At 42.3% G+C, this 13,884-nt stretch overlaps 2 protein-coding genes across 5 annotated transcripts in view; both read right to left on the reverse strand.

Moving 5' to 3' along the window:
- NUP54 (nucleoporin 54) overlaps positions 1-4,311 on the reverse strand; it is a 31,648-nt gene extending 27,337 nt beyond the window's left edge. The window contains exons 1-3 of one of the 3 annotated variants that reach the window (XM_064584641.1): positions 4,116-4,311; positions 246-329; positions 10-153 (exon numbers count right to left, since the gene is read on the reverse strand). In XM_064584641.1, coding sequence (XP_064440711.1) covers positions 10-153; positions 246-329; positions 4,116-4,182 — 295 coding nt within the window. In that variant the 5' untranslated portion in view covers positions 4,183-4,311. The remainder of the gene's footprint in view (positions 1-9; positions 154-245; positions 330-4,115) is intronic. The other 2 variants (XM_045880972.3, XM_045880971.3) reach the window with 2 other exon arrangements.
- A 3,441-nt stretch (positions 4,312-7,752) lies between these two features.
- The window catches only part of SCARB2 (scavenger receptor class B member 2), an 80,643-nt gene continuing 74,511 nt past the window's right edge, over positions 7,753-13,884 (reverse strand). Inside the window, exons 11-12 of one of the 2 annotated variants that reach the window (XM_045880970.3) lie at positions 11,989-12,147; positions 7,753-10,502 (exon numbers count right to left, since the gene is read on the reverse strand). In XM_045880970.3, the coding sequence (XP_045736926.1) occupies positions 10,464-10,502; positions 11,989-12,147 (198 nt within the window). In that variant the 3' untranslated portion in view covers positions 7,753-10,463. Of the gene's footprint in view, positions 10,509-11,988; positions 12,148-13,884 lie in introns of both variants that reach the window. The other variant, XM_064584642.1, reaches the window with a different exon arrangement.

The following is a 13,884-nucleotide window of genomic DNA, read 5'->3' on the forward strand; positions in this document are numbered from 1 at the left end:
TATACTTACTAGTTTGCTGTTGCTGCTGCTGTGTATTAAATCCTCCAAATCCCAGTCCAGTTCCCAAACCAGTACCTAAACCAGTACTACTTCCAGTTGTGCCAAAACCAGTACCAAAGCCAAAACCTTTGTTCTGAGTACCACCGAAGAGTCCTTTGAAGGAAAAATGTAAATTGCCTAAGTTAAAAAAAAAATCTGATCTCTAGCTCATTCACTTCTACAAATGACTTAAGATATCCTCTTACCAGTAGTGCCTGTGTTAGCTGGAGCAGAAAAGCTGAATGCAGAACCTGCTGTTGTAGATGTTGTCCCAAATCCTCCAAACCCACCTAATTTAAAAAGGATAAATAGAAAGGAAGAATCTTTTGTATACATAAGTAATTTCTTTTTCAAATTATTTTATCATTGCCACGTAAAAAGACAAAATATTTTGATCTAATTTTTCCTTTCTCTACTTTCAACTTCAATTTTTTAAACTATATTACTAATCAAAAAGTCAATGTTGCAAGAAATAAGTGACTAAGTATTTAAAATAGAAATACCACAATGCAATATATACCCTTCAACTAAAGGGCTGATTAACAGTTACAGGTGATAAAACATGTTAAGCCTATTACCATGCTTAACAAACTCTAAAATGATTATGCATTTACTTTCTGGAGTAGGAGTTGCAAATTCAAATGCCTACAAGATTTAGGCTGAGAACATTAATAAGTGAAACAAACAACATGAATAGTTTTTAAAAGTGGCAGCAGTTTCTAAATTCCAGCAGGTTACTGCTACGGGAGAATGGTAGTTTAGTAGTGTTGTATATTCCTATTTTTCCCAAGAGAAACATTAGATCTAGATTTTCTACGTGAAATTTACAGAATTTTAAACCCTAATTCACTTTTTTTTTTTTTTTTTGGCAAAAAATTCAAATGTTTTTAAAACAGTGTGTCAAACAGATCATACTGGCGGACTGTGGTGTCAGTTTGCAACTTTGGCTTCTGTGAATTAACTTACATTCTCTTTTAGCTTATGTTTCTACTTAGCCTTCATGAAAACTTAGGAACTTTTCAAAGGAAACATAATGAAATCCCTACAACAAGAATGTGTTTCTTGAAGGAAGAGGTAAGGGGAAAAAAAAAAAACCCACAAATGGAAGGCAGTAGCAAGGAAGGAGAGCAGAACTAGCACAGCTTTCTGCACTAGTCTGGCAACTGACAGATTTACAAATTTCATTTTTAGGTTAAGTTTAGAAATGAAACTCATCTTAAACATATGTAACTTGACATATGAATGGGATGGAATATAGCCAATCTAATATATTTTTTTTTTCTTATTGTCAGTTTTTACCTGATTACCAATGTGGTGCCAAGAAGACTTTTAAGAAAAATATTTGAACCATTAGTGCTGAGTTATGCCACAGTTTTTTGCAATTCTAACTTTTAATCTCATATATTTCTAGTATAAGAGACAGATTCATGTTACATAAAAGATATAAGAAGGAAAAAACCCCAACCCTCAGATATTCATCATATAATTTTGATTTGGAAAATTACTTAAGAATAGACTGCATGTTGTAGCCATAACCAAATCCTCTTTTCTTGTAGGTTCTATTTGCAGTATTGGAAACCGTAAACATTTTGATTAAAAAAATCACCTGAAAGTATAGAACATTGTTCTCAGTCTTTTTCATTATTCTTCACTCCTACAGAAAAACTATTGATATATTCTGAATTGGCTACACAATATTAGTATCTTATCATGCTTCCTAATACCAAAAATGTTTATTAGTAATAGTGGCTCTGCAAAGATACAAAATAAACAAGAATTTCTATCATCCCTTTGCTGAAGTCTCAGTTAATGAACATATATAAACGTGGTTAAAATAGTTATATTATATATATAGTTATATTATATTATTATTATATATTATATTATAATTTATTTATATTTATATTTATATATTTATAATTTATTTATATTTATATTTTATAATATATTTATTATTATTATATATTATATTATTATATTATATTATCACAACTCAATACTTTTGATAACTCCAAATGAACATGAAATCAAGCAAATACCAACAGGTTTATTTATTGCTGTTGAATTACAAGCTGGGTGGCTTTGTTCGGAAACACAAATTTCAAAATAATGTTGTTTTACCCACTGCCAATTTTAAGCAAACAGGGAATAATAAACATACCAATGACAGTGATACATGATCACTTAAAATATACCTTAACGATAACGGACAGCTTTATCTTTGGAATCCAAGGTTTCAAGTATTCTTCAAAACGTTTCAAATCAGATGTCAAGGTGATATTCGCACTGCAGTAACAAATACTGCACAAATACCCAAATAAATTTTAGGGAATAAATAATGTTTACCAAATGCATATAATTGGCATGGGCAGAAGTGGCATAATGTAAGAGAATATGGACAATAAATTCATATACGAGCAGCAGAGGAACAAGACTTTTCTATAGGATAACTATAAGAGGTACATACAGACCTATTTTAAATTTATATACACATATATACACATCATAGTTTGTTTTGCAAATTTCCAATAAGCTTCAACCTATATAGATACTAAAATCTTCATTATTTTTTTTAATGCAAAGATGTCTAGCCTACCTACTAGAACTCAATACTATCTGACAATAAATTAAATTGCTCTGCTCATATCTCAAAAAATCCAGCAAAAAATCGGCGGCTCTTTCTATAATTACATACCTTATAGAAATGTATCCTAATCTGCTGAGTGGATCAAAGAAATACATTATTGTTGTTATACACCTTAAAAAAACAAGACAGGATACTGCTGTTCGTATAAGACTTGTTTCTTTTGGGAAACACAAGGACAATCAAATGAAATTCCAATGAAAGATGCAGGAAAAATGAAAAAAAAAAAAAATGACTGCAGGAGTCCAAGAATCCCAGAGAAATGGGCCTGACTGCTGAGCTTCTATTTTGGAAGAGATACGTAACAATTTGGAAAACATATTCTACTCAAAATAATAATCCATTCCAAATTCTTATCACTTGGAAGGTATAGTCTGTTCAATCAAATACAAGATTAACAAAGGAACGTTATAACTTGCAAGATTTCTTAATACCAAATCTTTTAAGACAGTCAAAACTGGATACAAATGTTTTTGATTCGACACTAGAAAATGAATTTCCCTTCATTAGACAAGTCGCTGTTCTTTCCAAAACTAGGAACCACAAAATATTCTTGGACTCCAGCTCCCAACATTCGTTACACATACGACCCGCAGTATCTACCTGCACTTGCCAGACTGTTACCAAAATTGAACGGAGTCGCCGAGGTAGTAGAAACACCGAAATTCCCAATATTAAAGTTCACTGCAGGATTAGCAGTTAATCCGAAACCCCCAAAATTAAACCCACTGGCGGTGGAGTTGGCAGTCTCAAGCCCACCAAATCCTGATAGGCGTGTAGGCAAAGAAAATTTTAAAACGGGAGAGGGGAAAGAAAAGAAAAAGAAAGCAAGATAAGGATTAGAAGAGTCAGCAGGTTTTACAGAAGGGAACAAAGACAAACCTTGACTTAGCTCCAAACGAGTTAAGAAAGCGGAGGTGGGGACAGGAGAGAGGAGCAGGAGCGTCAAGTCCCCGCGGCAAGAACCAAAGGGCCAGCACCGAAGGAGCCGCAAGGCAGGGCCCGCGGCTCCCCAGCCCTAACCTCGCCGAGCCCAGCAGAGGGAGCCGAGCAAGCGTTCCCGCGGATGCCGGAGGCTGAGGTGAGGAGGGCAGGGCGGGTCTCCCGCAATGGGAAAGAGGAGCCGCTCTCCAGTCTCTCCGAGAAGGGCTCCCCGGCGGCGGGAAGCGACCCCCAGGAGGACAGGGCCCTGCGGGGACCCACGCACAGCATGAGAGCCACAGGCTGGGCCTCGAATTCCCCCGCGGCCTCCTCAGGAGCCGCCTGGGCCCGCTTTGCCGCCGCCCGCCCTTTTCCGAAGCACCTAAAATCCCCAAGCAGCCAGGAGATCCCCGCCCCCCCCCCCGGATCCCCGAACTGGAGAATCTCGGACGAGGGGGTGGACCGGAGGCCTCCCCTCCTCCCCGGGAGAAGGTCCGGAAGGATCACTCACCCGCGGGGGCCGCGGTGGCTGCAGCGGTGCCAGAGGTGCCCGAAGGAGCCCCAAAGTTGAAGGCCATGTCGCGGGAGCAGGGGACCAAAGCGCCGCTCCCGCGACACTCGGTGCACTCGGCTTTTCAGTCCCGCCGGGAAACTGCCTTCGGAGTGGGGAGTTCCGCCTCTTTTCTGGCCTAGCCTAAGAGGCCGGAATGCCGGAAAGGCTCAGGGGGCGGGGGTTGGAGCGGGAACGCCCCCGGTCCCGCCAGCTTCCGGGGCTTAGTGGCTTCACGTGGTGTGGGGCGTCTCAAGCGTGGGGAAATGCTGCGAGTTCGCGGGGGCGTGCCGTCGGAAGGCCCTTAAAATCTGCCTTAGGGAGGACCCTTGGGAAAGGTGTGCGTGCGGTTGAATACGAGTGTGTAATGAGGCCCAGGTAGGAAGGCCAAATCCTCATCTCCGTATTGTAGAGCGATGGATAATGCTAAAACTCATGAAAATAGACGAAGCAGCCTGTTACCTAGTCATGGGGATAAATTAAAAAAAAAAAAAAAAAAAGGGTTAACAGAGGTGCCTTTGAGAATGGTATCTGTTTAAGTTCCTTTTTTTAAAAAAAAATAAATCATCTAGAATTATTTGATTCTTAAACCTATGTGCTTGTATACTTTAATAAAAATTAAAATAAGCCATTGTGTCTATCAAAATGACAAATCCTTGGACCCAGCTACTTCTAGGAATTTATCTTATAAATGATTGGACAAAATTATGGACTACAAGGTTTTTGGTTACAGCATTGTGTATAATAACAAGTGACTGGAAACAAACGGGTTTGCTTAAATAGTTGCATTTATACAAAGGAATACTATTCAGACATGAAATGGGAACAGTAAAGCTCTTTATGTACTGAAAAGAAAGATCTCAAAGATGTATCACATAAAAAACAATTAGAATACTGTCTATGATATGCTACAACTTTGGAGATGGAAGAAAGGGTTAGAATATATAATACACATTCTTGTATAAAATATTCCTGGAAAGATATATATAAAAAAGTGAGTAACATCAGTTGCCTCTGGGAAGATGAACTGGGTATCTGGGAGATGGGTGGAGGAAGACTTTTCGCTATAAACCCCTTTTATGCTTTTTGAAAATGTAAACGGTTTACCTATTCAAAAAATTAAATCATGCCAATAGTGGTAATTGCAGGAGCCCCAGTGAGAGTGCTGACCCAGGGAAGAGGACAGCGGGAAGGGAGACAGGAGCAGATGGACTTGATGACTGAGGGGATGCGGAGGGAAGGGAAAATAGTCTAGCAAGAGTCCCTGGTTTTGGGCTTGTACAACTGGGTGGATTGCGATGCCATTCCCCAGTAATGGGAATTTGGAACGAAGACAAGAAAAAATGAATTCCTTTTTTTGCTTTCTGGATTTGAGGACAATCTGGCGGAGGATATCCGCCAGCAGCTGAGGTTGAAGTCAGACCCCTGTTTCAGCTGTAAGTGTTTAGGTTGTAATTGAAGTCAGGGAGTCAATGGAATTGTCAGGAAGAGTTATCAAGTGAGAAGAGGTTGCAGCTGAGCACGGGTATTAAGAAGTGAACAAACAGCCCTCAACAGCCTGAGAGAGCATGGCCAGAGAGCTAGGAGAACCCGCAGAGTGAAATCACAGAAATAATGGATGGAAGGGGAGAAGGATCAGGGATGAAAAAGAATGGGTGAATATTTCTTCCATAGGAAGCCTTCCCTGACCACCCTTTCTAAAATAGCACATTCCAGTCCTGTCACTGTGGCTTCTTAAATATCCTTAGTACTTACCACCACCTGTTTATTGCTTCCCACATTTAATATAAGCTCCACGAGGACAGGGAACTCTGTTTTGTTGTTTTGTTTTTCTTAACTGGTTGTATCCCTACTGCTGGCAGAGTGTCTGCCCCCGTGACAGACCTTATTCAATACTGTGGAATGGGGTGAATGAGTTCCATGACATGTCCCTCTCCCATATTCATCTCCAAGTCTTTTATTTTTTTTTTATGTTTTATTTATTTATTCATGAGAGTCAGAGAGAGAGAGAGAGAGGCAGAGGGAGAAGCAGCCTCCCCACCCAGCAGGGAGCCCGATGCGGGACTCGATCCAGGACCCTGGGATCATGACCTGAGCCGAAGGCAGACGCCCAACCATCTGAGCCACCCAGGCGCCCCTCATCTCCAAGTCTTAAGCATTTCTAAAACCCTTCATCTCCACTGCCATCTCCCTGATTCCAGTTACCATAATCTTTTGCCTAGACCAGGGATTAGCAAATGATGGCCAAACATGGACTGTCATGTATTTGTGTAAATACAGTTTTATTGGAACACAGAAACATCCATTTGTTTACATGTTGCCCATGACTGCTTTTATGATACAAGAGCAAAACTGAGTAGTTGTGACAAGAGAGGCTTGCAGAGCCAAAACTGTTTCATTGGGCCCTTTACAGAAAAGGTCTGCCAACCTGTACCTAGACATTGCAGGAGCCCTTGCAGTGCGGTGAGCTGGACTGTCGGACTGTGACCTCATTCTGGGTTGCCCTGCTGCTGGGAGAAGGAGCTGCACCCAAGCTCAGGTCCCATGGAACCGGGGTCCTCTTTACCCCAGTGATGGAGATTGTAACGTTCCGGAAATAGGCAGCTGGCAGTCCCAGTTTCTATAAAGCATTCACCCGAAATCCAAACTGCCTGTTGCTCAGTGGCTTGTACATTCCTTCATGGATAAGACTGCTTCTTCACTCTTGCCCCTTAAAAAGGGGGACTAGAAGGCAGGTATGTGCTCCTTAGTGAGACCAAACAGTACTCTGGCCCTTGGCTGGCCTCCATAGGATGACAGGAGGATGGAGGGTCTGTGCCTTTTTTCTTGCTTTCCTGGCCCTATACCTCTGAACATTTTTATTTTCCCTCAATAAAGCCCATGACTTAACCCCTGCTATGCAGCTTTGTGGAATTCACCCTGGAGGCTGGTGCATGACACCCACACAAGATCCATCTTGCATGCCAACGGAGACCCCAAAGGGACCCACCTAACATGGCAGCCTCCTAACTGACCTCCCTGGGTCCATGTAGACTCTTTCAATGTATTCACCTTGCAGCTACAGTAGGCCTTTCTGAACAAGCCTGACATGTCTCCTATTTCTCCCCCGACCCCTCAATCCAGTTTGCAACACTTCCTGTTGGTCTTAAGATAGACCAAAATCTTTAACATGGCTTAATAAGACCCAAGTTGATCTGGACCCTGCATTTCTCTCTAACCTTATCTCCACTATTCTTCCCTCTCTGAACTCCAAGCAAATACCTTCTGTCACTTGTAAACATGTTCCTTCCTGCTCTTGCCCCCCTTTGGTTAAGGGTCGATACCTGAGCCTACTGGCCCCCAGTGCTCCTGAGGGGCTCCCAGGGCTCTGCAGAAAGCCCTGGGCAGAGGAACACAGTGTGGCGCCCGCTTCAAGCTCAACTGGTCAGGCTGCCTAGAACTGGCCACCACAGCCGAGCAGAAATCACAAGTGGCCCAACGGGTGCGACTCAGGCCTGCATCTGTCAAGAGGGCAAAGAGCATCTTTCAAATGAAAGTCGACGACTTTCAGATGACTAGAGACGACTGGTCATCTGATGACATAACATACAATTTCCAGTGCAATTTCCTAGAAACAGTTTTATTAGTGAAATACTTCATTGCGTTAAGGGTAGAAATAAACAGGTCAAGAATCACATGAAATGAACCAGTTATTTAAGCTACAGGAAGAGCATTCTGGTCAGTATTCTGTTTGATAGCCACGAGCAATTAATTCCAGAAATAATGCCCAGAGGGCCAAGTGTGAAGGTTACCTTTTGCACAATGTATATCTCAAGCAATTTAAATAGAAAAAAAACCAGCCTCCCTTCAGTAAAAACCCCAATAGGGGTTAGTTGTACAGTACTTGCTCCACTTGACCATTAGTGATCTTTCTAGAACATGAGGAAATAAAGTCCAGTAGGAAAAGCCTTGAGCTAAAAGTGGCAAAGCCCATTTCGTGTCCTGTGTTCAACTCTCAATTTTCCCTGAGAGAAGCGAGGTCACCTCTCTCTTTGGTTTCTCCCTAAATTGAGTGTCATAGTACAGGACACACATATTCTGTGATAATGACAATCACAAAGACTTTGGAGGCCTTTCCAGGATAATGGCACCAAGAGAATCAGCATGAGGAATAGTTTGTTATTTTCACCCTAAAGCCAAATAGGCACATTCGTTCTTCTTAACCAGTCTATAATCTTGACTGCAGTGTATGGGCTTGCCACAGATTTTTCAGAGAGATAATACCAAACGGGATGTTAAGCCAAATAACTATTAAGAATCACATGGCAGTAATATGTTTTTGGTTTCCCTGCCTGTGTGAGAGTCAGTCTGAAGTGTACATCAGCTGTTAAATCATTTGTAGTATTTAAAAATGTCCTCCTCACAGATGACTATACCCTGATAATAGGATGAGCCAATGAATATGCACTGGTTTATCAGTTTTATTCATGTGGATAAGTGGATAAACAAAAGAATAAGGTGTGCCAATTATATAGTTAAATATTGATAAATTTAAAAATCTAGATATTTGGCATTCTTGAAGACAAAATATTTTCAGTTTAGTTTTTCCCATTTTGGTGATTTGGGATATCTACAAGTTCTGTCTTCATTCACAGAGAAGTTGAGAGTTGAATGAATTGCCCCCTCAAGAAGGGAACATGTCACATATTGCTTTAGTGTAGAGAGGAAGAAATTGGGGCAAATAATGGGATTTATTACCTCCACACAGGGATCAAAAGCTGTATTTGTGAAATCCATGGCTTTTTTTCTTCATTTGCTTACACTGAACTCTCCAGTTTTAAACACAAAATCCTGTAAGATGATTCAGTTGTTAAGAAATTCTATGTACACTTTGCTGGGTAACTATATAGGTTTCTTGATCAAAAATGAATAGTGAATTTTGAGAACAAAGAAAATGCCCTTAAATATGCTTGAATTTGTGACATGTGATGGTTCCTAATCCTCTGATTTAGGTTGCACTAAAAGCCAAGAAAGAGGTCTTCTGAGGAGAGGCGGCCCTGCTCCTGGGTCCCCAGGGACCTTCCTTTAAAGCATTTTCTGTGCAATATTTTAAGACACCATCATTCATTCCGTCAGCAAGGTGATTGTCGCAGGAAGCGTAGGGCACATTTTTCTCTCTTCAGTGAGTGACAGTGAACCACAGAACACTGGAAGGAACCAAATCTGAGGAAAGAAAGCCAACTGACAAAAACAATTTCAAAGTTCCCAAGAAGATTGCCTGAAGAAATGTCTTGTTAGTGCAGTCAGACTTCCCGAAATGTATGTGTAATTTAGGCTGTGGAGGGATGGATTTCCCATATTCATAAATAATTTTACAAAGAACAACTCAATAATATTGTAACTGATAGAATATCATATTTGGCAAGGGTGACTGGGGGAAAAAATCAGTTACTGATGACACCTCCCAGAAGCACCTTTCCACATCAAGATCACTTTGACTACAAAAAACACAAACCAAACTACCCACAAATGTCATAACTAGCATTTACTTCTACTCCATGTGAAATATCTGTGTTTGTCCTCACCAACATTATTTGTGCATCCTCTCAATTCACAAAAGTACAAGTCAAATACCCTCAGGGGCTTAATCACAATCAACTCCCAGGTATCGCCCCACTGCATACCTCAGCCCGCCCACCCCTTACCCGCTGGGTTCCCAGCCGGCTTGAAAGTAGTCAAAAGGCTGATTATTTTCCTGGAGGAATTATGAACTGAAGATTAGCATGAAATACAATATATCACCTTTTTAAAAGAGGAAATTAGATGCATTTTAATGATGTATTGAATGAGGCTCCCATTTTACCTTGGGTTCCGAACTCTTATTCTGTTTTGGGGGTGAAATGAATGGAGGAATACAACATAAAATGGGATTTATATATTTTGCGCTCCAAGCTTGGTGACTGAAGCATACTGAATAAGGTTAGACCAAGGAACGTTAACAAGCGATGCGGACACATTTTAACCACAACAGTGGTCACAAAATTCCGGAGCTACCAGCACCTAATAACAACAACAAAAAAATTACTATACAAGAGTTTATTAAATACTTGCTAGACCCATGGAAAACAAAACAATTTTATAAAGCCTAATGGCCAGCCAGGTCAGTCTGTGGCTTAACCTCCCGCCGCAACGCTCTCCTCACTGGCCAGCGCGGGGTCTCCGCCCTCCTCTCTGCAACAGGCGACGTGCCTGTGAGGACGCGGCTAGTTTCCTCAGGGCGGGTCCAGCTCAGGACGGCTCACACGGCTCCTCCACGAGCTCGGGCCTCAGTTAGGCGCGTATGAGGGGTGCTCTTTCGTCTGCGGTTCCCTGAGACTCAGAAGAGAGGGGACAGCAGAGTCAGGTAGTCACTTCAGAAAGCTCTCTCAGGATGGGAAACGCTGGGCGGCAGGGTGGTGGCGGAAGACGGAAGCAGCGGAGACTGACAGGAGGGCGGCTGTCCCGCTGGCCTCTCTTCCGGCTTGGCCTGCCGCCGCTTTGCCCTTCACGCCTCACCTTCTCGCGAGGCCCGCCCTCAGCCCTCCCAGCCGCACCCCGGTTCCAGAGCAGCGCCCTCGCCTGCGCCCACCCGCGCCGCAACCCTCGTCACGCTCCACGGCATTTGCTCCCGCCTGAGAGCAGGGGGTGCTCAGAGGCGGGGGGTGCTCAGCCGCTGCTTGCTTGGTGACTGCACAAAGATGGTTCACCGTAGCAGGAGGAGTGACATTTCTGGGCTCTCGCCTGTGCTTACGAAAATCTCAGTGACCGCGCTACGTCAGACTGGAAGTGAGAGCCGTACACAGAAATGGCAAAATAATTACCTCACGCCTAATTCACGCTAACCTGATGGGCACAGGTTAAGAGAAATCACGGAAGAACGCAGAGCACAGGGAAATCGGAGCTAATACTCTTCGGATGGTTTCAACCTATTTCCTACTTCACATTTGCCTCAGACACTTAGCTGAAGCAGCTAGAAGTGGGGAGAAAGGCTTCGCTGCAAAAAGGGCCGTTGCTGAGAATTTAGGAAGCGCTCCCACAGGAAAGGCTCATTGACGGTTGAGCTGCGTTGGCCGGCTGGTCACTTAGAGAGGCCAGCCTAACCCTGTTTATCCCATCCATTTGGGCGGGTTCCCTTCTCTCCACGGAAGTTACTGCTCTCCTGTGCCAGTCATTTCGTGTGCAGTGATGACTCAGTGACAGCTATCTTCTGATATATTATGATTCCTTCCAAGCAGGTCTCTGGTTGTCTTGCTCTATAATCTTCGAACTGCTTCATCACATAACTAATGCTTACTGAGCTCCTACGAAATGCTAACACCGGGCCAAGTGCTTTCTGTTTACTATATCCTCTAATCCTCAAAAAAACTCCTAAAGTGGGATAATGAGAGATGAAGAACTGAGGCACATTTTCTAGTGCCGCACAGCCATTAAGTGGCAGAACTGGGATTTGAATGCAGGCAGTCTGACACCAAAGGCCAGATGTTTAGCTGTTAAATATTCTTCCTCTCCTTTCCGGTTATTTTCAGAAACATTAAGCTTACTCCCAGGGATTCCATGCCCACCAAGCCAGCCCCAAATCCTGGACAATACCGTTGTATTACTCCTCCCTCTTTGACACACTCCCCTTGCTTCTCATTTGGTTTAGTAGTAATATAACCATGAAATCACTGTGCCCAGCATAAAACCTTCAGAATCCACCCTGAGGATTCCATCAACTGGGTGATGGAGCCAGTTGACAGCCCTTCAACGAAGCACAGTTGACCTCCCACAGGTAAAGTTACCCAGTAAGAGAGAAGTTCCTCCAGCCACCACTCACCTCATCCATGGATCCCTGTCCTCTGCATGCAAGCCAGGTGAAGATCAAACCAAAGAACACACCCAGGGCCATGACAATGTACGGTATGTTGGTGATGATCAAAGTAGTGTTAATCACAGACTTCAGTCGACCTGCAGTCTCTTTATCAATGAGAACACTCTGGAAGGCAAGAAAATAGTATTCCCCTGATTACTAAATATTCAGGGTATAGAGTTTTTTGCTATATCTTTCCTCAAAATCATTAAACACAATTTGGGTGAGTCTTCCTGTTAGCAAACCAAAGAGACCAAAAATTCATTTATAAATTAGAGTAAGCAGAGGGGGGCATTTATTCATTAACATCTTTTTTTTTTTTTCCTGAAAACATGTCTTCCTTTCAAATTAGGTTGGAAGTAGGAAGGAAAAAGTATTAAAAAATAATAATACCATCTTTTGTATCAGACAACTCCAACTCATCCTTTAATATCCAACTCAGCATAACTTCCATCCAGAAGTTTTCTCTGGCCAACTCAGGCCTGTTAAAGGTTCCTTTACTAGGCTTCCGTATCACTCCCTAAAACCCCCCACCACTGTGCACTCTGTGTTGTAACTGTCTGTTGATCTGTAGGACTCCTTGTGACTGTGAGGTTTCCAAAGGCAAGACTTATATATCTCAGTCACCTCAACATTAGGAATAGCACTCTGCACATAGTAGCTGCTGAATAAATGCCAGTGATTGAATGAATGAAATATTCCAACAATGGTATCTGGAAAGTATAATTACTGTCTTGGTTAAATCTCTAGTAATCAAGACCAGAGATCTCGGGGCCCTGGCTGGCTCAGTCAGTAGAGTGTGTGACTCTTGGTGTCTGGGTTGTGAGTTCGAGCCCCACATTAGGTGTAGAGATTACTTAAAAATAAAATCTTAAAAATAAAATGTTTCTTAAAAAGACCAGAGGTCTTGGGGCACCTGGGTGGCTCAGTTGGTTAAGCGACTGCCTTCGGCTCAGGTCATGATCCTGGAGTCCCTGGATCGAGTCCCGCATCGGGCTCCCTGCTCGGCAGGGTGCCTGCTTCTCCCTCTGACCCTCCCCCCTCTCATGTGCTCTCTCTCTCTCATTCTCTCTCTCAAATAAATAAATAAAATCTTAAAAAAAAAAAAAAAAAGACCAGACATCTCAATAGAGTGTCTAAAGTAGTCTTGAGGCTCACTAGAATTCCAGAGGGTATTGATAACCAAGAAAATGTTCTAGAATAACACTTTCTGGATGCAGAACAAAGATCTTATCTCTTTAAATTGTAATGGGTGAGGTGTCTGGAGAGTTTAATTTCATAAAAATTATGAGCAACAAATGGAACTTTGGGCTTAATTTACGCTGAATCTGCACTAGACTGAGGCAGAGGATGGGTTTCTAGGCCTGGTGCTTCCAATAACTGGCCAAGATCCATCAGTGTTAGAGTCTCCTTCTCTGGAAAAAGGAGGTGGGAGAACAGTCTCCAAGGTCACTTCAAGGTCTAATATTTCCTCTTTCTAGAGTAAAGTCAAGTTCTTTCTAGGAGGCACCAAAAGCACAAGGTTTTACTCCATAATTCCCTGGACTCAATATAGTCTTCTACAAAAGAGCAAAGCAAAGGTTGAGTTGGAGGGGACTTCAAATATGAACACAGCTATGAACATAAGTTGGCAGAACAGGATCCTTCCTCATTTCCAAAAAGCCCTGCTTTGTGTCCTTCTCCACAAACAATAACAATGATGACTCAGGAGCAATTGCAAATAGATCCTATAAACTGGTAAATAGTGCCTACATTTTCCCTCTGAAACAATAAAAGCCTTGTCTTAGAATGGTAATCACAAACCCTTCGAAAGTTTATAAATGTGGCTACCAATGTAATGCCAAATGAAAAAAAGGTTATAAA

Source organism: Mirounga angustirostris, unplaced genomic scaffold (genome assembly GCF_029215605.1).
Source record: "Mirounga angustirostris isolate CCGP_5_RB_7025 unplaced genomic scaffold, mMirAng1.0.hap1 SCAF_2, whole genome shotgun sequence".
Taxonomy (NCBI): Eukaryota; Metazoa; Chordata; class Mammalia; order Carnivora; family Phocidae; genus Mirounga; species Mirounga angustirostris.